Raw genomic sequence first — 25,558 nt, forward strand, 5'->3', positions numbered from 1 at the left:
CTTTACACATGCTTCTTTCTCTGTCTCCTCCCACCCCAACCCAACTATCTTCTACTCTTTCTTCAGGATTCAGCATAGGTATTATCTCTTTTAGAGAACTTTATCTGTCAGGACTGATTCAAGTAATAGAAACTTCCTTGCACTAACAAGCCAAAAAGGGAAAAAGGGATTTAATATAAGAGTATAGAAGCATACTCTTCCTTGAGGAAGGAATCATCCAAAACCAAGCACTCCGTTTCATTGGGACTTTATCTCTTGTGTCTGTTCTTTCCCATACTTAGAATCCCAGTTTGCCTCTTCAAGTAGCTTTGTTACTGCCTGTCTATACTTCTCGTTCTTCTCCTCTAGACCATAAGTTCCTTGAGGGCAAGACTGTACCTTTATTAATTTCCTCATCCCCAGAACTTAGCAGAGTACACCCAACAGAGTTCACAGGTGGTCAAAGAGGCAGACAAGTAAACTGGCCCTTAATGCACAACCCAGCAAGTGTCCTTGAAAATGCTTCCAGAGCCAGAGGAGATAGAGAGGACTCACCTCCCTATCTGGGCAGTCGAGAAGCTTCAGGAAGGACACAGGCTTGTGCATTGCTTATCCTTTGATTGGGGTATCCAAAGGAAAGTCCCATAAAATGCATAGATTTTTTTTTTTTTTTGAGACAGGGTCTCACTCTGTCGCCCAGGCTAAGTGCAGTGGTGCAATGAGGGGTCACTGTAGCCATGACCTCCCTGGCTCAAGTGATCCTCTCACATCAGCGTCCAGAGTAGCTGGGACTACAGGCATTCATTACCATGTCCAGCTAATTTTTTTTTCCTTTGTAGAGATGGGGTCTCACTATGTTGCCCAGGCTGCTCTCGAACTCCTGGTCTCAATCCTCCTGCCTCAGCTTCCCAAAGGGCTGGGATTATGGGCATGAGCCATCACACCCAGCCACAGAGAATCTCTTAAGAGACCCTCCCAGCTCCTTGGGTCTCCATTGAAGTGAAGAGAGAACATCCAGTGTATTTCTGCGTGTTGCTTGAAGACAGAGGAAAGGAACAACGAGTCACAGAGCAGGGGCCTTGGTGCTCTGTTTCTCTAACATTTCAGCCATTTTGGATTTCATTCAGTTCCTTTTTTTCTTTTTTTTTTTTTGATATGGAGTCTCGCTCTGTCACCCAGGCTGGAATGCAATGGCACAATCTCACTGCACCCGGCCATTGACTACTTTATCTTTCACTCTTCGTTTTTGAAGACTCTGGGTCAGATATTTAGCAGAATGCCCCTAATGTGGATTTGTCTGATTATTTCCTCATGGTTAGATTCAGATTAAACTTTTTTTTTTTTTTTTTTTTACAAGATGCCACTTGCATGATGCTGTGGGTGCCTTTTCATTGCAATGCCTCCATTCCAGATGTGAGAAAGTTCTGGGCCTGTAGGGCATTTCAAGCCTAGGTGTGTATTGGGGGAGGAGGGGATAGATGTTCATCTATGTACCAGATCCTCAGATCCCCGGGGCGGGTTTGCGGGGAAGGCTCAGGGAGCTGATGGATGAAGCCACAGCTTCAGTCCTGGCAGAGTTCACTGCCAGGGATGGCTGCTGACTGCGGGGCACTGATGGTGGGCAGCCAGGGCCAAGGTGCAAACTTCTTCCCACAAGGAGTTCCAGGTGTTCAGTGGCAGCCAGTTCCTCAGTTAATGGGTCACCTGCTGCTGCGGCCACTCTCTATTGATGCAGCTACAAGGGAAATGAAGAGGGCTGAGGGAGGTGGCCATGCCAATGCTGTCCTGCGGAGGAGAGGGACAGCAAAGGGACAGGCGTACAAAGACAGAGGGAGCCATGGCCGGGTGCAGTGGTTTACGCCTGTAATCCCAGCACTTTGGGAGGCCGAGGCAGGTGGATCACTTGAGCTCAGGAGTTCGAAACCAGCCTGAGCAACATGGTGAAACTCTGTCTCTACCAAAAATACAAAACAAATTAGCTAGACGTGGTATCACGAGCCTGTAGTCCCAGCTACTTGGGAGGCTGAGGTGAGAGGATTGCCTGAGCCCAGGAAGAAGCGGTTGCAGTGAGCTGAGATCGCACCACTGCACTCCAGCCTGGGTGACAGTGCAAGACCCCATCTCAAAAAAAGAAAATTAAAAAAAAAAAAAACACAAAGACAGAGGGAGCCAGAATAAAAAACAGAATGAAAGAGTGAGAGCCAGGGCGTCAGAGGGAATGCACACACCAGCAAAGGAGAGAAAAGTGGAGGGACAGAGACAGAGAGAAACCAAGAGATTCATAAATGGCAGCCCACAGAGAAAAGAAAGCACCAGCTGATATGCCTCACTCACAATTTGCAAGTCCCTTTCTGAGGTTCTCCAGCTTGGCCTTTGTGGGACAGTCAAGAGAGTCTGTGTTTTTATCGGTCAGACTCAAAGGGCACAAGTGTTTCCCCCAAGGGGCTGTGCGGAGATCACCTGCTCAGTCTGTACTTTTCCAAACACAGAAATTCTCCTTTGTGCCCCAGAAGCCAGGCCCTGGGCCAGCAGTTTCCTGCCGGAGCTCGGCATGTCTCCTCTTTTTTCACAGGGCTGTCGGCATCGAGGAAGCCCTACTGGTAAAGAGGAGGAACAGGCGAGAGGCAGACAGAAGGGAGGACTCAGAGAAAAGAAGCCACTAGAAATAGCCTTCCCTCTGGAGTGGGGAGGAATCCAAAAATCCCAGGAGCTGCCCAGCGGGTGTGACCTTAGCTAATAATAACAGGCCAGGGTTTTCTCACGAGAAAAAAGATCAGCATAGAGCAAGGTGGAGGGAAAGAGAAGCTGCTCAGCCCCCACACTGAGAGGGGTACAGATGGCACCCAGGGGTTCTGCCAGGGCCAAACTCCTCTAAAAGCTCCTGGGGAAGAGCTCTGTTAGGGGAACCCAGAGTGGACAGAGGAGACTTTTTGGCAATAATGGCATGTCTGTGCTTTTCTTTCACAGGAAGAGAAGACAATGAAAAGAGCATAGTCGGGAATCAGGAATCTTTTGTGGCATCACAGCTGAACCTAAGTGAAGAAGCACTTTTCTGCCCTCTGCCCTTGGCCAAAAGAACACCCCTCAGTTCCTGCTTCTTACTAAGCCGGTTGAGGGGCGTCAAGGGGCTTGACAGGACACCCCGCAAACTTTCCAGCCATTCCTGCTGTTCCTTCTCGTTGGGGCAAGTGAGGACAAATCTCCGCTCTGGGGTGACAATGGTGAGTCCGGCTTTCCAGCGATTTCCTCGGATACCCTTGGGCAGGTCTTCATAGACTTCATATCCCTGCTCCTTGTTCCCAAGAAAAACCTGGCCCTGCTCGAAGGCATCCTGAAAATGGAGGGTACAGGGTCATCAGAGGGTGCCCCCAGGGCAGAGGGGCCCTGCAGCCCTGACAGCCTCCAAGCTTTATTTTGGGAAAGGGGTATGAGGTCCCTGCTGGGATTTCTGCTAAGTGGGACCCAGAATTTGAAAGATCAAAACCCTAAAATAAATCATACACATCATCTATTGAAAAGATACTGAGGGTGGGCCTCGTAGTTCATGCCTGTAATCCTAGCACTTTGAGAAGCCAAGGCAGAGGATTGCCTGAGGCCAGGAATATGAGACCAACCTGGGCAACATAGTGAGACCCCTTCTCTACAAAAAAAAATTATTAATTATTATTATGAATTGTTTTTGGAGACAGGGTCTCACTCTGTCACCCAGGCTGGAAGTGCAGTGGCACAATCATGGCTCATCCCAGCCTCAACCTCCCGGGCTCAGGCAATCCTCCCACCTCAGCCTCCCAAGCAGCTAGGACTACAGGCATGCACCACCACACCTGACTAATTTTTAAGTTTCTTTTTTATCTTTCTTTTCTTTTTTTTTTTTTTTTTTGAGATGGAGTCTCACTCTGCACCCAGGCTGGAGTGCAATGGCGTGATCTCAGCTCACTGCACCCTCTGCCTCCCGGTTTCAAGCGATTCTCCTGCCTCAGCCTCCTGAGTAGCTGGGCTTATAGTCACGCACCGCCACGTCCGGCTAATTTTTGTATTTTTAGTAGAGACAGGGTTTCACCATGTTGGTTAGGCTAGTCTCGAACTCCTGACCTCGTGATCTGCCCCGCCTCAGCCTCCCAAAATGCTGGGTTTACAGATGTGAGCCACCGTGCCTGGCCTTAAGTTTCTTGTAGAGATGGGATCTCACTATGTTGCGCAGGCTGGTCTCGAACTTCTGGGCTCAAGCGATCCTCCTGTCTCAGCCTCCCAAAGTGCTGGGATTACAGGCAAAAGGCAGCGCACCCAGCCCTAAATTTTTTTTTTTTTAATTAGCTGGGCATGGTGGTGCATGCCTGTATTCTGAGCTACTTGGGAGGCTGAGGCAGGAAGATAACTTGGGCCCAGAAGTTCAAGGTTGCAATGAGCTGTGATTGTGCCACTGCATTCTAGCCTGGGTGACAGAGAGAGACTCTGTCTCTAAAAAAATAAATAAGTGATACCTAACATTTACGGAGCGCTTATTAAAATCAGCATCAGGAATTACAATGCTTTATATATAGTAACTTAAATAACCATCATGGCAACCTCTGGGGAAGGCATTCTTATTAAGCCTGTTTTTCAGAGGAGGAAACTGAGGCACAGAGCGCTAAGTACATGGCTCAAGGCAACACTACTACAAGTGGCAGGGCTGAGACCAGAGCCCAGACAGTGGGGTTCTAGAGTCCACCACACTCCTAACTACTACACGTCACGGCCTCTTGGTTAGAAGTGAGCCCTGGAGACTAGAGGAAGAGATACACCATATTTAACTACCATGGGCGGCATTTTGGATACTCATAATAGACTTCCTGAAAGCGAGGAGAAACTTCATGCCACAGGAGATTACTTCAAGAGAAACAAAAACAAGGGGTAGAGGTTTTCCTCTCAAGGTTTCTCTAGCTCTGGGGCTCTGGGAGATGTGTTTATCTGTAGCTTTCACATAGTTCCAGACAAGCACTACCCAGCTCTGTTTGAGGAAGCCCTGGGGAGGGAGCAGGAGTGGCTCTTACCAGTGGGTTCTTGTAATAGAGCAGCCTCCGCTCATGGCAATCCAAGGCGAACCACCTTTTCTTGAAAGGTTCTTTCTGCTGCAAAAGAGGGAACTTCTTACCACAGATGACCAAGGCAGTTTCTGAGGATAGAGGTCAGGGGCCAGCCCAGCCCAAACCAAAGGAGCTGGCCAGTCCCACTGGTTCTCCAGCCCAGCCTCCTCAGTCAGACATCCTAGTGCTTCTCCCTGGGGCCTGGACAGGAGCCCTCAGGCTCTGAAGGTTCTGCCCATTCCCCTTCCAACCCCACCATACCCTTTGCCAGCTTCACCCTGCTGCCTCCAGGTGCTGCCTTGACTTGGAAGAGGCACTTTCCTCTTTCTCAGGCTGTAGACAAAGAAGCCGGAGAAAAAGGAAGTTGGGAAAAATCAGAAGTGGCTACTGCTTGGCAAGGCTGGAAGTGCTGGCCTTGGCCAAATTCTAACCTAGGTCAGGGAGAGAAAGCCCGGCAGCAAGCACCAGGCGGAGGGGCTGCGCCTCTCTGAAAACAACCCTTTGACTGCTTTTTCCACCTGCCCGAGGCTTGCTTTCACGATTGCCTAACACAGGAATAGCCAATCTCTTGCCTTCCCTGGGCCACATTGGAAGAATTGTCTTGGGCCACACATAAAATACACTAACACTAATGATAGCTGATGAGCTAAAAAAAAAAAAATCGCAAAAATATCTCATAATGTTTTAAGAAAGTTCATGAATTTGGCTGGGCATGGTGGCTCATGCCTGTAATCCCAGCACTTTGGGAGGCTGAGGCGGGCAGATCGCTTGAGGTCGGGAGTTCAAGACCAGCCTGGCCAACACGGTGAAACCCCATCTCTACTAAAATTACAAAAATTAGCCGGGCATGGTAGTGGGCATCTGTAATCCCAGCTGCTCAGGAGTCTGAGGCAGGAGAATCGCTTGAATCCGGGAGGCGGAGGTTGCAGTGAGCCAAGATCACACCACTGTACTCTGGCCTGGGTGACAGAGCAAGACTCTGTCTCAAAAAAATTAAAAAAAGAAAGTTTATGAATTTCTATTGGACCTCATTCCAAGCCGTCCTGGGCTGCATGTGGCCCATGGGCTGTGGGTTGGACAAGCTTGGCCTAACACCTTTTACTGTCCTCTTAACAATCATCCCATAAACACATTAAAACTTTTATATACATTAAACCATATTAAGTTCCCCAGGGAGTGGTAGAAGGTACCTTTGGCCCAGTCTTTTCCATGAAGCCTTGTTTGAGGTAGTTCCTGGTGAGGAATGGCATGAGCTGGGGAAGAGAGACAGACATTGACCCCCAACTCACACCCCAAGGCTCCAGGTTCCCACCGAGCTTGGCTCCCGACAAAGGGGAAGTTTGAAATGGGGAAGGATGTACGCTCATGGCTCACAGTATTATATTTGGAAAGTGCAATGGTCATAATATTAATATTTCAACAAAGCCAGTCGACAGCACCCCAGATGTTTGCAGAGCTTAGTGGCACGGCCAAGTTTTGGTTTAAGGATTCCTTCAGTAACCCCAGGGTGTGGACATAGGCAAGGCTCTGCAGAGACCCTCTTGGTGTCAGGCAACATGTTCTGAGGGTCCACTTTGCGTCAGGCTCCGGGTGCAATTCTCAATCACCCTGCGAGGTGGGTATCACCAGCCTCATTACACATCTGAAGAAACCAGGCCACAGAGAAGGGGCTGGGGATTTTCCTAAAGTCACATCACTGGTAGCACAAAGAGCTGAGATTCAGGCCCAGGGCCGATGACACTAGACTGTACTCCTACCACTACACTAGGTGCTAAAGTATAAACATGCCAGGGCCCTCTGAGCAGGACCTTGGGAAAGACCTGGTCAGGATTCTGACACAGAGCAACAAGAAAATAACGGCCAGAGGCTGGGTGCAGTGGCTCACACCTGTAATCCCAGCACTTTGGGAGGCCAAGGCAGGTGGATCACTTGAGGCCAGGAGTTTGAGACTAGCCTGGCCAACATGGCGAAACCCCACCTTTACTAAAAATATAAAAATTAGCTGGGCAGGGTGGCACGCGCTTGTAATCCCAGGTACTCAGGAGGCTGAGGCAAGAGAATCACTTGAACTTGGGAGGCAGAGGTTGCAGTGAGCTGAGATAGTGCCACTGCACTCCAGTCTGGGTGACAGAGGGAGACTCCATCTCAAAAAAAAAAAAAAAACAAAACAAAACAAAAGGGAAAAGAAAATGATGCCAGAGTGGACAGAGAAAGTTCTGAAGCAGAAGTCGGGAGACCTGGTTCTAACTCCAGTTCTGGCCCCCATCAGCTGCATTACCTCTGTAAGACCTTCTGTCTCTCGAGGCCTTATGTCTCCCCTGTGTGATAAACAACCTGGATCATGTGATCCCCAGCATCCCTTCCAGCCTGGCAGCCTACGCCCAGAGACGTTTCCAGGGGTTGATGATGGCCTCCTATGCTCCTAGGCATCAACCTGGAAAGTCTAGAGTTTCAAATGACAGTCCAGGCTTCAAAGAACAGAGAGGCTTCTCCAGAGCTCCAGGGCCCAGGGCAGAGGCACAGGGGAAGTGAGATCTGGGGAACAGCTATGGGAAGTTTAAAAGGGGGAAATTTGTGAGCCAAAAATGAAAATATTAGGCTGGGCGCGGTGGCTCACGCCTGTAATCCCAGCACTTTGGGAGGCCGAGGCATGTGGATCACGGGGTCAGGAGATCAAGACCATCCTGGCTAACACGGTGAAACCCCATCTCTACTAAAAATACAAAAAATTAGCCGGGTGCGGTGGCAGGCGCCTGTAGTCCCAGCTACTCGGGAAGCTGAGGCAGGAGAATGGCGTGAACCTGGGAGGCGGAGCTTGCAGTGAACCGAGATTGCGCCACTGCACTCCGGCCTGGGCGAAAGAGCGAGACTCCGTCTCAAAAAAAAAAAAAAAAATGAAAATATTGGTCAGATGCAGTGGCTCACACCTGTAATCCCAGCACTTTGGGAGGCTGAGGCAGGAGGATTGCTTGAGGCCGGAAGTTCGAGACCAGCCTGGGCAACATAAGTGAGACACCATCTCTATAAAAAATAAAAATTTTTTTTAAATGTAAGAAACAAGATATAAACTGTACTACTCCCCTTCTCTTAAAATACATCCACTAGGCTTTAATTGTTCCATTTGGGGAAAACAGATGGAGTCCCGAACTGCTCAATATTCTGAATTTGAGCCAGCACAGAGCAAGCAGAGGCCTAGGGAAACCATTGGGAAAAAAAGGAAAGTCACATGGCTGGAGCACTGCTTCCTGTACTTCAGATGCCTTGGCTCGCTGGAGTCTCACAATAGCCCTAGAAAGTAGGTACTATCACCTAGGCAAGTCACCTCACCTCTCTGAGCCTCGAGGCACTCATCTGTCACCATGGCGACAAAACCTACTTTCTCTGAAGTCCAAGAGACCATATGCATTTATTACAGGACCACAGACCCCACTGGGATTCCCTGGGTTTCCAACATGTGGACCCCTAAAGCTTGAGCCAGGACTGGTGATTGCTCAGAACCTCACACCATACACAGACATTAAATGGGAGGAAAGACACGGGATGGATATCGGGTACTGACAGTGGATGAGAGAGGCAGGGGAACATTGAGGATGTTGACCAAAGAGCAATTTCCTTTACACATGTCAGCAAAGATGGGCAGCTTGCCCAGATTAAATAAGGCTGAGCATCTGCACTTTGTCCTCCCTCCTCATAGTCAGCAGTCAGCAGTCTCCACTCCCTGCCCATGGGAGCCAGCATTAACCAGTTCTGGGTGCAAACTCAGCAGACTGACTCAAGGGCTCTGACTCGGGCCTTGCTGGAATTGCTCCCAGAGAGCTGCCATCTCAGCACATCTCTGGGCCTGGAGGGGACTCTATTCCAAACAACTGGTTCCCTACAAATCTTGGAATTAAGGAGCATTTAGGCTTTCAAGGAAGCTCTAATGGTTGAGATTAAGAAAAACCCAGCATTAAAATGGTTTTCCAGCCCCATCACTTATAAAATCCTCTTGGAGGGGAGCCTCTTGAAGAGGACCAGAGCATAGAATCTCAGAGGCGGAAGGGACCCTGAAGATGACCTAGACTAACCGCCATCTTACCAATATGGAAATAGAAGCTCAGAGGGGTGCCAGGACCTGCAGGGGTCACACAGCAAGTGAGCAATAGAGCATCCCTGAGAACCCAGGCTTCCTGGCTCAAGACAGCATCCTCTGCCCCACACCATGAGGGCCTCCCTGGCCCAGCCTGAGATAGGGAGAGGAAGGCCCCAGAAGTCTGGAGACAATCAAAATGAAGTTCTCAGCTCCCCATGATGTTGGCCATGAAGGGCATACCTGCTCCTGTTACAACTGTAATGGGCTTTCCCTAGCCCAGAGCATCACAGGGCAAAGAGGGGATTTTAGAAAGGGAAGCACACCTTTGGTTATTCACCTGCCCTTCCTGGGACTGTATATCTCATCAGTGAAATGAAATAATCACCCCTGCCTGGCTACCATTTCACAAGACAAAATGGGCTCAAAGCACTCTGTAAGCAGTATGTTAGGGATCATTTGTACATTTTAGAGGGAGAAGGGTTCAGAAAGAGATGACCAATTGCTGAGCCCCTTGACACTCTTCTGAAGGGGAGAAACTGACCAGCTTTTGGGAGGCCACCTTGTCGTATGTGAGGCTGTAACCCCCGCAGGCTCCCCTGGAGAATGCCTTGGGCTTCCCTCTGAGCAGCCCAGCCCTCAACCTTGAGGTCTTGCCTGCAAACAAACCTAGCCTGGCTTCTTTTTTTTTTTTGAGATGGAGTCTCACTCTGTCGCCCAGGCTAGAGTGCAGCGGCGCCATCTGGGCTCACTGCAAGCTCCGCCTCCCGGGTTAACGCCATTCTCCTGCCTCAGCCTCCCGAGTAGCTGGGACTACAGGCGCCCGCCACCACACCTGGCTAAATTTTTTGTATTTTTAGTAGAGACGGGGTTTCACTGTGCTAGCCAGGATGGTCTCGACCTCCTGACCTCGTGATCCACATGCCTCGGCCTCCCAAAGTGCTGGGATTACAGGTGTGAGCCACCGCGCCCAGCCCTAGCCTGGCTTCTGAGTGTCTTCAAGGTCAACAGACAGGGAAAGAAGGAGATGGCCAAGAGGAGATTCAGAAATTGGGGTCCACATTTGGCTCACCTCAGACTCCGGGAGTTCAGGAAAGGCCATTTTTAGGTACTGCAGACGGGCTGCACGGAGGGCATTGAACCAGTCCACTATCTCCTGCCGAGAGAAGTGCACAGGACACACACACAGCAGTGAGATGGGGTGGGTGGGAAGCTGCGTCTGGTGGCGGGAAGCTAGCTGGGCATTGGGTGTGGGGCACATATATTCAGCACCTGCACACACCCCACAGCTCGGCTCAGGGGCATCCAGGGAGGATTGTGTCAGAGCCTTGTGGGCTAACCCGGGCAAGCAGGAAGCCTCTGACAGGGATAACCCCAGAGCCCTGGAAAAGGATGGGGTGAACTACACGGGAGTTCTGCAATGGCCTCGGACAGTGCTTTTCACCTTCTAATGCGTGCAAAATCACCTGAGGCTTTTGTTAAAATGCAGAGGCATATCCAGTAGGTTTGGAATGGGGCCCGAGACTCTGCATTCCTAACACGCTCTCAGGTGATATGATGCTGCTGGTCAGTGGAATGCACTCTAAGGAGCAAGGCTCTAGGAAATCATTGTCCTCAGATGTCAAAGATTGGCATTTGGGTGGGGAGCAGGTGTGCCTGGGGATGCTCCTCTAATGAGGATGCTCATGGCAACTTAGGCCAAAGCTGGCTTGGCCCCTTCTGCTGTCACTCTGAGAGAACATGTCCCTCAGCAGCCTGGGCACCTTCATCTCCCACCTAGACAACCATGTATCTAGCTGGCCTTGATCAGCTGCTCTCTGACTGACCCTCTCATGGCAGCCAGAGTGATTTTCCTTTTTTTTTTTTTTTTTTTTAGATGGAGTCTCATGCTGTCGCTGAGGCTAGAGTGTGCAGTGGCGCCATCTTGGCTCACTGCAACCTCCGCCTCACAGGTTCACGCCATTCTCCTGCCTCAACCTCCCAAGTAGCTGGGACTACAGGCGCCTGCCACCACACCTGGCTAATTTTTTTTTTTTTGTATTTTTAGTAGTGACAGGGTTTCACCGCTTTAGCCAGGATGGTCTCGATCTCCTGACCTCGTGATCCACCCGCCTCGGCCTCCCAAAGTGCTGGGATTACAGGCGTGAGCCACTGCGCCCAGCCTGTAGCCAGAGTGATTTTCTAATTACAAATCTAATCAGTCTGGCTTGGAGTCCTGTCTACCACCCTCAGAAAAAAAAGTCTTAAGTTCTTTACTATGATTTTGCTGTCTGAGCTCCTTCCATGCAAAACTATTTGCAATTCTTCCAACACCTACTGTTCCTTCCTCTTGGGACATTCTGCTTAGCCCGCTCCATCCCACACACACCTTTTACGTAAAACATTCTACTTATCCCGCAGGTTAGTTTTGATGTTGTAATAGATAGATTTTCGGTGCTTGCTCAGCCCAAGTCCTGCTTCTGTGAGAACTACCCCGTCTATCTTCACCCAACCCCAGTTGCAGCCCCATTTACTGCTGCGATCCTGCCCCTGCTTAACCACAGCAACTGGACCAGGCCTGGAGCAATACAGAGGCTAGACCGGGCTTATCAGATTCCTTCTCCCAGGAATTTGGAATTGGGAAGCTGAAGGCTTGTTCAAATAGTGGTAATTTGTGACTTTGATATAATGTGGTGATTGAGAAAGTCATTTGAATGTGGTTTCAAAGAAATGAAACCATTTCTCTTTCTCTCTCATAGGCGAAGCACACAGGCCTAGTATTCCGGGGATCTGTGCTGTCTTGTCCTGGGGTTCATTAAGGACCCTCTGGCCAGGTGCAGTGGCTCACGCCTGTAATCCCAACACTCTGGGAGGCGAGGCTGGTGGATCACCTGAGGTCAGGAATTTGAGACCAGCCTGACCAACATGGTGAAACCCCATCTCTACTAAAAATACAAAATTAGCCGGGTATGGTGGTGCATGCCTGTAATCCCAGCTACTCGAGGGGCTGAGGCTAGAGAATTGCTTTAACCTGGGAGGTGGAGATTGCAGTGAGCTGAGATTGCACCACTGCACTCCAGTCTGGGTGACAGAGTGAGACTCTGTCTCCAAAAAAAAACCTTCTTAGGTCTCAGACACTAAGGGAACGGGGCCAGCCCAGAAAAGACACACCTAGGCCTTCACCTTGGAATGTCTCTCCAGTCATAATCTGGTGATCCTGGTACCAAATCCAACCTGCATACATGTCTGTTTGGCTCCTAAAGTTCTGTTTGTTTCAATCCTCCATGCAGGTTTTCCTGTTTGCCACAGCCCCCTCCCCACCCCTTATGCCTGTCTATTTAGCTTTTAAATCACCCCCTGACTCCTGCAGGCGGGAATCTGGAGCCCTCATTTATGCCCATCTAACAGACAGGCTGGGGCATCAAGCAAAAGAGAAGAATGGCCAGACCCAGGTTGTCAGATGTACCATACTGAGCAGATAGGAGAGAGCTGGGTATCCTAAGTGCCAGAGACCTTGGGTGCCTCAGTAAAAGTCCTTATGGCAGTGATTGGCATGGAGAGGGGCTAGGGCCGTGGTGCTAGGGCCCCTTGGGAAGGTCTAGTCCCTGCATCTGGTTCCTGGCTCTTGCTGCCAAGGGTCCTCCCTACAGCAGAGGCACATGGCGGGTAAAATGGGTGCAGGGCTGTGACCCTGAGCAAGTTACTAACATGTCCATGACTCAATAATGTGGGGCTTATTTTGAGGATTAAGAAGTGATGGACAGCAATCGCCAAAAGCAGTGCCCAGGGGAGTTAATAGATGGTCACAAAATGTCAGCACCCACCTTCATCCACCCCCACTTAGCATCTCTGTCCCCTGCCTAGTTATGTGACCCTGCTCAGGACCTGACCCAGCTGATTCTGTTATATTGGCTTATTAATCTCTGACTGGGCTGATTTCCTGGACTATTCAATAGTGCTTCTCAGCCGGGCTCAGTGGCTCACCCCTCTAATCCCAGCACTTTGGGAGGCCAAGGTAGGCAGATCATTTGAGGTCAGGAATTCAAGACCAGCCTGGCCAACATAGTGAAACCCTGTGTCTACTAAAAATACAAAAAAATTAGCTGGGTGTGACCTCAGCTACTCGGGAGGCTGAGGCAGGAGGATCGCTTGAACCCTGAAGGTGGAGGTTGCAGTGAGCCGAGATCATGCCACTGCACTCCAGTCTGGGCAATAGAGCAAGATTCCATCTCCAAAGGAAAAAAAAATAGTGCTCTCAAAGTTTAATGTGCCCAAGACTCACCTGGGATCCTGTTAAAATGCAGTTTTTTTGTTTTTTTGTTTTTTTGTTTTTTTTGAAGCAGAGTCTTACTCTGTCACCCAGGCTGGAGTGCAGTGGTGCCATCTCGGCTCACTGCAAGCTCTGCCTCCTGGGTTCACGCCGTTCTCCTGCCTCCGCCTCCTGAGTAGCTGGGACTACAGGCGCCTGCCACCATGCCCGGCCAATTTTTTTTGTATTTTTAGTAGAGATGGGGTTTCACCGTGTTAGCCAGCATGGTCTTGATCTCCTGACCTCGTGATCCACCTGCCTTGGCCTCCCAAAGTGCTGGGATTACACGCATGAGCCACCGCGCCCAGCCTTTTCTTTTTTCTTTTTTTAATGCAGTTTCTAATTCGGTAGCTCCAGGGTGGGCCTCAGACTCTATTTTTCTTTCTTTCTTTCTGGTTTGTTTTGTTTTGTTTTGTTTTTTGAGACAGGGTCCTGCTCTGTCACCCAGGCTTGGAGTGCAGTGGCGTGATCATGGCTCACTGCAGCCTCGACCTCCCAGGCTCAAGCGATCCTCTCACCTCAGCCTCCCAAGTAGTTGGGACTACAGGTGCATGCCACCACGCCTAGCTAATTTTGGGGGTATTTTTGGGTAAAGATGGGGTCTTACTATGCTACCAGGCTGGTCTCGAACTCCTGGGTTCAAGTGATCCACCTGCCTTGGCTTCCCAAAGTTCTGGGATTACAGGCAGGAGCTACCATGCTCAGCCTTGAGCTCCTCGGTGATGCCAATGCTGTTGGGCCAGGACCACATGTTGAGAAGCAGGGTCCCGGGGTGCACTGCTGCCTGGCTGTCCATCAGTTCCTTCCACATATTCAGAACCTCTGGCCCTACCTGGCTTTGCATCCCTGGGCATAGTCACTTCTGTAACTGGACTTTCATTGGTGGCTGTGCACTGTCCAGATATAGCCATGGTACTTGCCAGGTTCCTCTCCCTGACCTTACCCTGTCCTCCTCATATCTTTATCTCTGACTGGGAGGCGATGATAGATTAAGGCAAATGGTAGCAGAAAATCTCAAGAGGCAGCTGAGCACAGCACCAGTGAGCAGGGGAGGTGGTGAGCTGCACCTGCCAAGTCCTGGGGTGCGAGCTGGAGGTGGAGGTGGCAACTCCAGGCATCTCACCTTCCCACTTTCATGATACACAAACAGGTTCCTGGTGTGGCCATCTCTCCTGTAGGTGATCTGCAGCCCATGGGGGTGACCTATCTTCTCTGTCTGGAAGGTGGCATTCAAGTCCTTAATGCTGATGACAGCTTTGGGGCTTTTACCCTGAAAGAGAGAAAGAGAAAGAAAGATGCTGACAGTCCACAGGGTGACTTCTGGTCAACCTTCACCAAGGCCTTCATGCAAACAAGCATCTATCTGTAAATATATGGGTTTTAAATGTTCTTGCTCTCATATCAAAATTCATAGATACTGGCCGGATGCAGTGGCTTACACCTGTAATTCCAGCACTTTGGGAGGCTGAGGTGGGTGGATCACCTATGGTCAGGAGTTTGAAACCAGCCTGGCCAACTTGGTAAAACCCCATCTCTACTAAAAATACAAAAATTAGCTGGGCATGGTGGTAAGCACCTGTAATCCCAACAACTCGGGAGACTGAGGCAGGAGAGTGGTTTGAACCTGGGAGGTGGAGGTTGCAGTGAGCTGAGATCGTGCCAGTGCACTCTAGCCACCACACCTGGCTAATTTTTGTATTTTTAAGTAGAGACAGGGTTTCGCTATGTTGGCCAGGCTGCTCATGAACTCCTGACCTCAGGTGATCCACCTGCCTTGGCCTACCAAAGTGCTGGGGTTATAGGCATGAGCCACTGATCCCAGCCTATCATTCCCTTCTTTGTGTCCATGTGTACTCAATGTTTAGCTTCCATTTATAAGTTAGAACATTTGGTTTTCTGTTCCTTTGTTAGTTACTTAAGATAATGTTCTCCAGATCAATCCATGTTGCTGCAGAGAACATGATCTCATTCTTTTCTTTGTTTTTATTTTTGTTTTGTTTCGCTCTTGTTGCCCAGCTGGAGTGCAATGGCGCAATCTTGGCTCACTGCAAACTCCGCCTCCCAGGTTCAAGTGATTCTCCTGCCTTAGCCTCTCGAGTAGCTGGGATTACAGACGTGTGCCACCACACCCAGCTAATTTTTTGTATTTTTAGTAGAAACCGGGTTTCACCATGTTAGCCAGGCTGGTCTCGAACTCCTGACCTCAGGTGATCTGCCGGCCTCGGCCTCCCAAAGTGCTGGGATTACAGGCGTAAGCCACCGCCCCTGGCCAATCTCGTTCTTATGTATTTATTTATTTATTTATTTATTTTTGAGATAGAGTCTCGCTCTGTTGTCCAGGCTGAAGTGCAATGGCGTGATCTGAGCTCACTGCAACCTCTGCCTCCCAGATTCTAACCATTCTCCTGCCTCAGCCTCCTGAGTAGCTGGGATTACAGGCACGTGCCACCACACCTGGCTAATTTTTGTATTTTTAGTAGAGATGGGATTTGACCATGTTGGTCAGGCTGGTCTTGAACTCCTGACCTCGTGATCCACCTGCCTCGGCCTCCCAAAGTGCTGGGATTACAAGCATGAGCCACTCTGCCCAGCCAATCTCATTCTTTTTTATGGCTGTGTAGTATTCTATGATGTTTACGTACCGCATTTCCATTATCCAGTCCACCACTGATGGGCATCTAGGCCGATTCCATGCTTTTGCTATTGTAAACAGTGCTGCGATGAACATACATGTACATGTGTCTTTACAGTAGAATTATTTCTTTTTTCTTTTCTTTCTTTCTTTTTATTTTTTAGACCGAGTCTCACTCTTGTTGCCCAGGCTGGAGTATAATGGAGTGATCTCAGCTCACTGCAACCTCCACCTCCCGGGTTCAAGCGGTTCTTCTGCCTCAGCCTCCCAAGTCGCTGGGATTACAGGGATGTGCCACCACTCCTGGCTAATTTTGTGTTTTTAGCAGAGACAGGGTTTCTCCATATTGGTCAGGCTGATCTTGAACTCCTGACCTCAGGTGATCTGCCAGCCTCTGCCTTCCAAAGTGCTGGGATTACAGGCGTGAGCCACTGCATCCAGCCTATAGTGGAATTATTTCTATTGCTTTGGGTATATACCCAGTAATGGGATTGCTGGGTCAAATGTTAGTTCTGTTTTAAGTTCTTTGAGAAATCTCCAAACTGCTTTCTACAGTGGCTGAACTAATTTACATTCCTGCCACAAGTGTGTAAACATTCCCTTTTCTCCACAACCTCACCAGTATCTGTTACTTTTTTACTTTTTGATAACAGTCATTCTGACTGGTACAGATGGTATCTCATTGTGGTTTTGACTTACATTTCTCTGATTAGTGATGTTGAGCATTTTTTCACTTGCTTGTTGGCCACGTGTATGTCTTCTCTGAGAAGTGTCTGTACACATCTTTTGCTCATTTTAATGAGGTTCTTTTTTGCTTTCAACATTATATTTTTGAAGTCTACCTATGCTGAGATACACCAGTCTAGTTTGCTCTTGTAAATAACTATTCCAAAAGTTATAAATCTATTTTCTGTTAATAGATTGTTCCTATATATATTGAGATTGTTCCTGATTTTTTGCTATCATAAATAATGTTGCAGTCAGTTTGTGCACCTGGTACACATATGTGAGTGCATCTGTAGGTCACAGCGTATGCTTAGAAATGGAATTGCTAGATCACAGTTACATACATCTTCACTTACTAGAGACTGCCAAATTATTCTGCTGAATGGCTCAACAGTGATTGTACCAATATTTACTTTCACCAATGAAACAGAATAGTTCCCCTTTCCCCATATATTCACCAACACTTGACACTACCAGATTACAAAATTTTTGCCAATATGACGGGTATGGAATTGTATCTCATTGTTAATTTTCACTTAATCAACATTTATTGAGGTGTAGTTTAGAAACAATAAACTGTACTCATATTAAGAGTATAGTTTGGGCCGGGCTCTGTGGCTCACACCTGTTATCCCAGCACTTTAGGAGGCCGAGGCGGGTGGATCACGAGGTTGAGAGATCGAGACCATCCTGGCCAACATGGTGAAATCCTGTCTCTACTAAAAATACAAAAATTAGCTGGGAGTGGTGGTACACACCTGTAGTCCCAGCTACTAGTGAGGCTGCGGAAGAAGAATTGCTTGACCCCAGGAGGCGGAGGTTGCAGTGAGCCAAGATCACACCACTGCACTCCGGCCTGGTGACAGAGCAAGACTTCATCTTGGGGAAAAAAAAAAAAAAAGAATATAGTTTGATTTTTGACAAATGTATATACCCATGTAACCACCACAACAATCAAGATATAAAACATTACTTATCATCCTAAATATCACCCCAAAAGACTTCACTCATCCCCCTTCGCAGAATCTCTACCCCATTCCAACACCAGATAACCACTTATTTGTCTTCTATCAGTATAGTTTTGCCTGTTCTAAAATTTCATATAAATGAGATCATATAATACTCTTACACAAGGCGACTTAGAAAAGTTCATGGAAAACACATAGTATGAAAAAACTATGCATGGATTTCAAACTGTTTTGCACCAAAATAAACTCATACTAACTTGTTATAACATGTCTGAGTGGGATTTTGTTTGAGGCACTAAGAAGGATAAGACATCAACTTGAAAAGAGCCCCTCTCAGAGCAACATGAATTCTGCTAAAATTGAAGCAAGAACAAACATCAACATTTATGGTGAAGCTTGGATGGAAGAATGGTGAAATCACTGGTGCTTTCAGAAAAGTTTACGGGGACAAATCCCCAACAAAATTAGTGGTTTACAAATGGATAACTTGTTAAGGAGGGACAAGATGACGTTGAAGATGGCGCCTGCAGCAGCAGACCATCTACATCAATTTGCGATGAAAAAAATCATCTTGTTCATGCCCTAATTGAAGAGAAGCAATAATTAACAGCACAAACAATAGCTAACACCACAGATATCTCAATTGGTGCAGCTCACACAAATCTGACTGAAAAATTAAAGCTGGGCAAACTTTCCACTCAATGGGTGCCAATGCCATTGCACCCAGATCAGTTGCAGACAAGAGCAGAGCTTTCAATGGAAATTTTAAACAAGTGAGATCAAGATCCTGAGGCAGTTCTTTGAAGAACTGTAACAGAAGATGAAACATGGCTTTACCAGTATGATCCTGAAGACAAAGCATAATCAAAGCAATGGCTACCAAGAGGTGGAAGTGGTCCTGTCATAGCAAAAGCAGACCAGTCAAGAACAAAGGCCATGGCAAAGTTTTTTGGGAGATGCTCAAGGTATTTTGCTTGTTGACTTTCTAGAGGGCCAAAGAACAATAACATCTGCTCATTATGAGAGTGTTTTGAGAAAGTTAGCCAAAGCTTCGGCAGAAAAACATCTGAGAAAGCTTCACCAGAGAGTCCTTCTCCTCCACGACAATGCTTCAACTACATTTCTCTCGTCAAACAAGGGCAATTTTGTGAGAGTTTCAATGGGAAGTCGTTATGCATCATCTTACAGTCCAAATTCGGCTTCTTCTAACTTCTTTTTGTTTTCTAATCTTAAAAAATCTGTAAAGGAGGCCAGGCGTGGTGGCTCACGCCTGTAATCCCAGCACTTTCAGAAGCTGAGGCGGGCAAATCACTTGAGGTCAGGAGTTCGAGCCCAGCCTGGCCAACATGGTGAAACCCCGTCTCTAATAATAATACAAAAATTAGCCCAGCATGGTGGCCGATGCCTGTAATCCCAGCTGCTGGGGAGGCTGAGGCAGGACAATCACTTGAACCTGGGAGGCAAAGGTTGCAGTGAGCCAAGATCATGCCACTGTACTCCAGCCTGGGCGACGAAGCGAGACTGTATCTCGAAAAAAAAAAAATCTGTAAAGGTTACCCATCTTTCTTCAGTTAATAGTGTAAAAAAAAGGCCAGGCGTGGTGACTCATGTCTGTTATTCTAGCACTTTGGGAGGCTGAGGCTGGTAGATCGGTTGAGTTCAGGAGTTCAAGACCAACCTGGGCAACATGACGAAACCCTGTTGTTGCCAAAAAATACAAAAATTAGCCAGGCATGGTGGTGTGTGCCTGAAGTTTCAGCTACTCGGGAGGCTGAGGTGGAAGGAGCGCTTGAGCCTGGGAGGTTGTGGCTGCAGTGAGCTAGAATTGTACCACTGCACTCCAGCCTTGGTGAAAGAGCAAGACCCTGTCTCAGAAAACAGCATAAAAAAACAAAATGTAAAAAAGACTGCATTGGCATGGTTAAATTCCCAGGACCCTCAATTGCTAGGGGATGGACTAAATGGCTGCTGTCATCACTTATAAAAGTGTCTTGACCTTGATGGAGCTTATGTTGAGAAATAAAGTTTATATCTTTAATTTTAATCTCATTTGTCCAATACCATTTTTTTTTTTTTTTTTTTGGAAATGGAGTTTTGCTCTGTCGCCCAGGCTGGAGTGCAGTGGCGCCATCTCGGCTCACTGCAAGCTCCGCCTCCCGGGTTCAGGCCATTCTCCTGCCTCAGCCTCCTGAGTAGCTGTGACTACAGGCGCCTGCCACCACTCCCAGCTAAGTTTTTGTATTTTTAGTAGAGACGGGATTTCGCCGTGTTAGCCAAGATGGTCTCGATCTCCTGACCTCGTGATCTGCCTGCCTAGGCCTCCCAAAGTGCTGGGATTTCAGGCGTGAGCCTCTGAGCCCGGCCTCCAAGAACTTTTTGAAGTGCTTTGTATAGAGCTTCTGGCTTTTTTTTTTTTTTTTTTTTTTTTTGAGTTTCACTTTCTTTATACTTCATTTCCTTTTTTGTATTACCCAAAAGTTTTACCTAAAAATTAGTTACCTTTATGATGATTTTAAAATATCCACTTTGGGAAATAAATAGAAAAGAACATAGAGAGCCTATTCTATTTTTGGACTGTTCTAGACTGAACTGGCATAGGACTGAAAAACAGATCAACTTTTTTCAACCAATGATGAGGCCCTGTCCGAGAGACCAACTCGCAGCAGCTGCTGGGGTTTGGTGACCTTTCCTAACTGCAGTAGCGCTTTCTCTTCCTGCCTTTTGTACCATTTCAGCAAAAATGTTGAAAAAGCCACATTTTTCAGTGCTTTACAATGAAGACTGGGAAAAAAATTCTTCCTCTAACTTGGAGGGTAAAGATTCTTCATCCCTTTACATTTTTCACTTGGTCCCAGACTGTGGCCACATTGGACAGACCTTTTATATTATTATTTATACAAATTTATGGGGTACATGTAAAATTTCGCTACATGTATATAATGTGTAGTGATCAAGCCAGGATATTTAGGGTGTTGGTCACCCGAGTATTTTTGTTAAGCATAGTTACCCCACTCTGGTATCAAATATTGAATTTATTCCTTCCATCTTACAATGTTTGTACCCTTTAACCCACTTCTCTTCATCCTCCCTTCTCCTCCCCATAGACAGACCTTTTCGCATTGCTCTGGTCTGCCTAGAAAAGCAACAGGGGGAATATATAATAATTCTACATATAGGAAATAGAGTAAGGTGAAGGCTAAAGTGCTCAGAGCTTATCCTTCTCTTACTTTGTTGGCCACAATTTCACATTCTCTTTGCTGAAAACTTCTTATCTTTCTGTCCTTTAAATACTGGAATGCCCCAGGGCTCAATGGGGTAGATGGTCTCCAAAGATGGCGCTCACCCAGTCTTTCCCTCCCAGTGTATACATGACCCTCTAACCATGAAGAGGTTGAATCTATTTCCCCTCCCCTTGAATCAGGGCTTGTTGCATGACTTGCTTTGACCAACAGAATGCAGCTCCTGGTTAGCCTTCCAGACGTCTGGTAGCATTTGCTTTTGTTTAGGGAAGTCAGCAGCCAAGCCACAAGAAAGCTTAAGCTAGACTCCTGAATGAGGAAGAGAGAGCCACCATATAGAGTACACCAAGGCACCAGACATGAGTGAAAGCTTCTTTGGGTCTCTGGCCAGCTAAGGGCAGCAGAGTAGCCCAGCTGATGCCACATGGAGTACATCAGAACAGCCGAGGCCTGCTCAAATTCCTGACCCATCGGATTGTGAGAAATAGTAAATTGATATTTTAAGCCATTAAGTTTTAGGATGGTTTGTTACTCAGCAACACATAATCGAAATATGCAGTCCTTAAACACCTTTTTCCTGCTTAGGTGATCCTAGCCAGTCCCATTACTGAATCAGTCTACATGCTGACGACTCCAGTTCCAAACTCTCTCCAAGCCTCCAAATCATACATCCAACTTCTGTCACTTGGATTTAGAATTCAGGAAACATACATCCAACTTCTTTCCCCATGCCTCTACTGGATGACTAATAGGCATCTCAAAATAAAAACGACTTTTGAGCATCCCCTTAGGGGTCTAAGTCTTTGCCACCCTAGTAAACAGCAAATCTATTCTTGTAGTTTTGTAGAGCAAAAATCTGGGAATCATCCTTGATTCCTCTTACTCTCACACCCCACATCCAATCCGTCAATAAATTCTATTGCCTCTACTTCCAAAATATATCCAGAATCTGACCACTTCTAACCATCCTGGTCGGATCCACCATTCTTCTTCATTTGGGTTATTGCAACAGCCTCCTGACTAATTTCTCTGCCTCCGCTCTGGCCTCCTTCCTCCCTACTCACCCTAGAAGCAGCCAGCGTGCTGCTTTTAAAAAGCTTAAATCAGGCTGGGCGCAGTGGCTCATGCCTATAATCCCAGCATTTTGGGAGGCTGAGGCGGGCAGATCACATGAGGTTAGGAGTTCTAAATCAGCCTGGTCAACATGGTGAAACCTGTCTCTACTAAAAATACAAAAATTAGCCGGGTGTGGTGGTGCACGCCTGTAGTCCCAGCTACTGGGGAGGCTGAGGCAGGAGAATCGCTTGAACCTGGGAGGTGGAGGTTGCAGTGAGCCGAGATCACACCATTGCATTCCAATCTGAGCAACAGAGTGAAATCCCATCTCAAAAAATAAATAAATAGGCCGGGCGCGGTGGCTCATGCCTGTAATCCCAGCACTTTGGGAGGGTGAGGTGGGTGGATCACGAGGTCAGGAATTCAAGACCAGCCTGGCCAAGATGGTGGAACCCTGTCTACTAAAAATACAAAAACTAGCCAGGCATGGTGATGCGCGCCTGTAATCTCAGCTACTCGAGAGGCTGAGGCAAAGAATTGCTTGAACCTGGGAGGCAGAGGTTGCAGTGAGCCAAGATCACACCACTGCACTCCAGCCTAGGTGACAGAGCGAGGCTCCATCTCAAATCAATCAATCAATCAAAAGCTTAAGTCAAATAATATCACTTCTCAGCTCAAAATCCTCCAATTGCTTCCCATCTCACTCAGTAAAATCCAAAAGCCCAAATTTTTGCAAATCATACATGTATAAGTGACTTGTATCTAGAATATATAAAGAACTACTACAACTTAATAATAAAAAGACAAATAACCTAATTAAAATATGGGGAAAGGATCTGTGTTAGCCAGGATGGTCTCCATCTCCTGACCTCCTGATCTGCCTACCTCGGCCTCCCACAGTGCTGGGATTACAGGCGTGAACCACTGCGCCCGGCCAATATGGGGAAAGGATCTGAATAGACATTTCTACAAATAAGATATACAAATGGCCAATAAGCACATTAAAAAGATGCTCAACATCATTTGCCATGTGGGAAACACCAATCAAAACCACAATGAGATACGACTTCATACCCATGAAGATGGCTATTATAAAAGACAGATACGGCCTGGCGTAGTGGCTCACGTCTATAATCCTAGTACTTTGGGAGGCTGAGGCAGAGGATTGCTTGAAGCCAGGAGTTTGAGAACAGCGTAGGCAACAAAGCAAAACCCTATCTCTACAAAAATAAATAAGTAAATAAAAATTAGCTGGGTGGAGTGGTATGCATCTGCAATCCCAGTGCTTTGAGAGACTGGAGCAGGAGGAGCGCTTGAGGCCAGTAATTTAAGGTTGCAGTGAGCTATGATTGCACCACTGCACTCCAGCCTGGCCAACAGAGGAAGACGCTGTCTCTAAAAAAAAAATACAATAAAATAAAAATAACCAGATTAGGCAAATCTATAGAGACAGAAAGTAAGTTTTTGGTTGCCTACGGCTAGTGGTGGGGTGGGGTGGGGGATTACAGCTAAGGGATAAGGTGTTTAAAGTTTTTAACTGAATTGTGGTGATAGTTGTACTACTCTGTGAATACACTAAAAGCCAATTGACTGCATACTTTAAATGGGTGAATTGTATGGTATGTGAATTGTATCTCAATAAACTGTTACCAAAAGAAATCCCAAGTCCTTCTATGACCTACAAGGCCCTCCACCATGTGACTTCATCTCCCTCCACACTTTTCCTTGCTCACTCTGCACAAGTCGCTCTGCCCTCCTTGATGCCCTATACCCACCAAACACACTTCTAGCTCAGGGCCGGGGTTGCAGCTTATGGTTAAGTAGTTTGTGCACTGCATGAAAAGCTCCTAGCTGACTGGTAACTGCAAACCAGGCTTCTGATTTTCGAGACTGGGGCCCAGGGGCTGCACCCTCTTACAGGGATCATCTTTCTCAAATCGGTACAAAGGTGTATGTGTTTGACCATACCTGTGCTCAAAGCTTCTGCACATACTGTTCCTCCCCTTTCTTCCACTCTTCCCCCACATAGCCATGTAACTCAGTGCTCACATTTGTTCAGTTATCTGCTCAAATGTCACCAGAGAGGCCTTCCCTGATCACTCTGCAGCAGCACTCCCTGACTCCCTAACACACTCTCATTGTTCTCTATCTTCTCACTCTCTGCTATTTTACTTCTTTTTTTCTTGAGACGGAGTTTCACTCTTGTTGCCCAGGCTGGAGTGCAATGGCACGATCTCAGCTCACTGCAACCTCCGCCTCCCAGGTTCAAGTGATACTCCTGCCTCAGTCTCCCGAGTAGCTGGGATTACAGGCATGCGCCACCACGCCCAGCTAATTTTATATTTTTTAGTAGAGATGGGGTTTCTCCATGTTGGTCAGGCTGGTCTCAAACTCCCGACCTCAAGTGATCCACCTGCCCCAGCCTCCCAAAGTGCTGGGATTACAGGCATGAACCACCGTGCCCGGTTTTTTTTTGTTTGTTTTGTTTTGTTTTTTGAGACAGGGTCTCACTCTGTCACCCATGCTAGAGTACAGTGGCACAATCTCGGCTCAATGCAGCCTCGACCTCCCATGCTCAAGCAGTTCTCCCACCTCAGACATCCTAGTAGCTGGGACTACAGGCATGTGCCACCATACAAAGGTGTATGTGCTTGACCCAGCTAATTTTTGTATTTTTTGTAGAGATGGGGCTTCACCATGTTGCCCAGGCTGATCTCAAACTTCTGAACCCCCTGCCTCAATCTCTTACTAAAGTGCTGGGATTACAGGTGTGAGCTACTGTGCGCAGCCACTTCTATTTTACTTTATAAAACTACTGCCTTCTGGTATATTATATATTGATATTTTGATTACGGAGCTCTTTCCTTTCACTAGACTGAAAGCTCCCTGAGAACAAGAGTTTTGTTTAGTTCCCTGCTGTATCCTCAGTGCCTAGAATAATGTCTAGCACGCAGTAGGTACTCAATAAATATTTCTTAAGTGAATGAATAAATGAAGCAAAACCAAGTGGTCATCAAAGGCTTAAACATGGACCTATCTAAGCTGATTCTAGGTGGACAGAAAGTATGATTTTTGGTGGACTGGATTTACTGTATAGCCAAGGAAAAGTAGCCAAATGTTGTGCCTGACTCTCAGGGGCTGAGATTATCTACAAGAAAAGGCACCACTGATTAGAATGTAGACCTTAGTCGGGTGAGAGTGCTCAGGAAGGGACCTGCTCTCATTGGTCTGGCATCTTACCTGTTCCTTTGTGAAGTACTTCAGGAGGCCTTCTCTTGCCAGAAGTACAAACCTCCTTCTCAGAAACTGTGAGTTGTCCCTTCCTCGCTTCCACAGGAATCCTTCTCGGTTACCTTAAGCAGCAAGGATGACAAAGCGTGAACACATGTGACCTTAAGATCACAAGCAGCTCAGGAACCTCTGAGGTTCTCAAGGGTGGAATAAGCCTTCCATCTGCTGCCACAATATCTCCACTCAGACTTCCCTATTTCAGCTGCAGGACACAAGGATCCCATCTGGGGCCAACTTTTTGATGTCT

At 47.5% G+C, this 25,558-nt stretch overlaps 1 protein-coding gene across 3 annotated transcripts in view; it reads right to left on the reverse strand.

The window, feature by feature from the left end:
* Positions 1-1,089: 1,089 nt before the first annotated feature.
* ADAP2 (ArfGAP with dual PH domains 2) overlaps positions 1,090-25,558 on the reverse strand; it is a 36,511-nt gene continuing 12,042 nt past the window's right edge. Inside the window, exons 5-11 of one of the 3 annotated variants that reach the window (XM_024235147.3) lie at positions 25,261-25,373; positions 14,523-14,669; positions 10,184-10,267; positions 6,233-6,295; positions 5,010-5,084; positions 3,082-3,310; positions 1,090-1,714 (exon numbers count right to left, since the gene is read on the reverse strand). In XM_024235147.3, coding sequence (XP_024090915.2) covers positions 1,680-1,714; positions 3,082-3,310; positions 5,010-5,084; positions 6,233-6,295; positions 10,184-10,267; positions 14,523-14,669; positions 25,261-25,373 — 746 coding nt within the window. In that variant the 3' untranslated portion in view covers positions 1,090-1,679. Of the gene's footprint in view, positions 1,715-2,153; positions 3,311-5,009; positions 5,088-6,232; positions 6,296-10,183; positions 10,268-14,522; positions 14,670-25,260; positions 25,374-25,558 lie in introns of those variants that run through there. The other 2 variants (XM_024235146.3, XM_054536623.2) reach the window with 2 other exon arrangements.

The sequence above is a fragment of the Pongo abelii genome, chromosome 19, assembly GCF_028885655.2.
Source record: "Pongo abelii isolate AG06213 chromosome 19, NHGRI_mPonAbe1-v2.0_pri, whole genome shotgun sequence".
NCBI classification, from domain to species: domain Eukaryota; kingdom Metazoa; phylum Chordata; class Mammalia; order Primates; family Hominidae; genus Pongo; species Pongo abelii.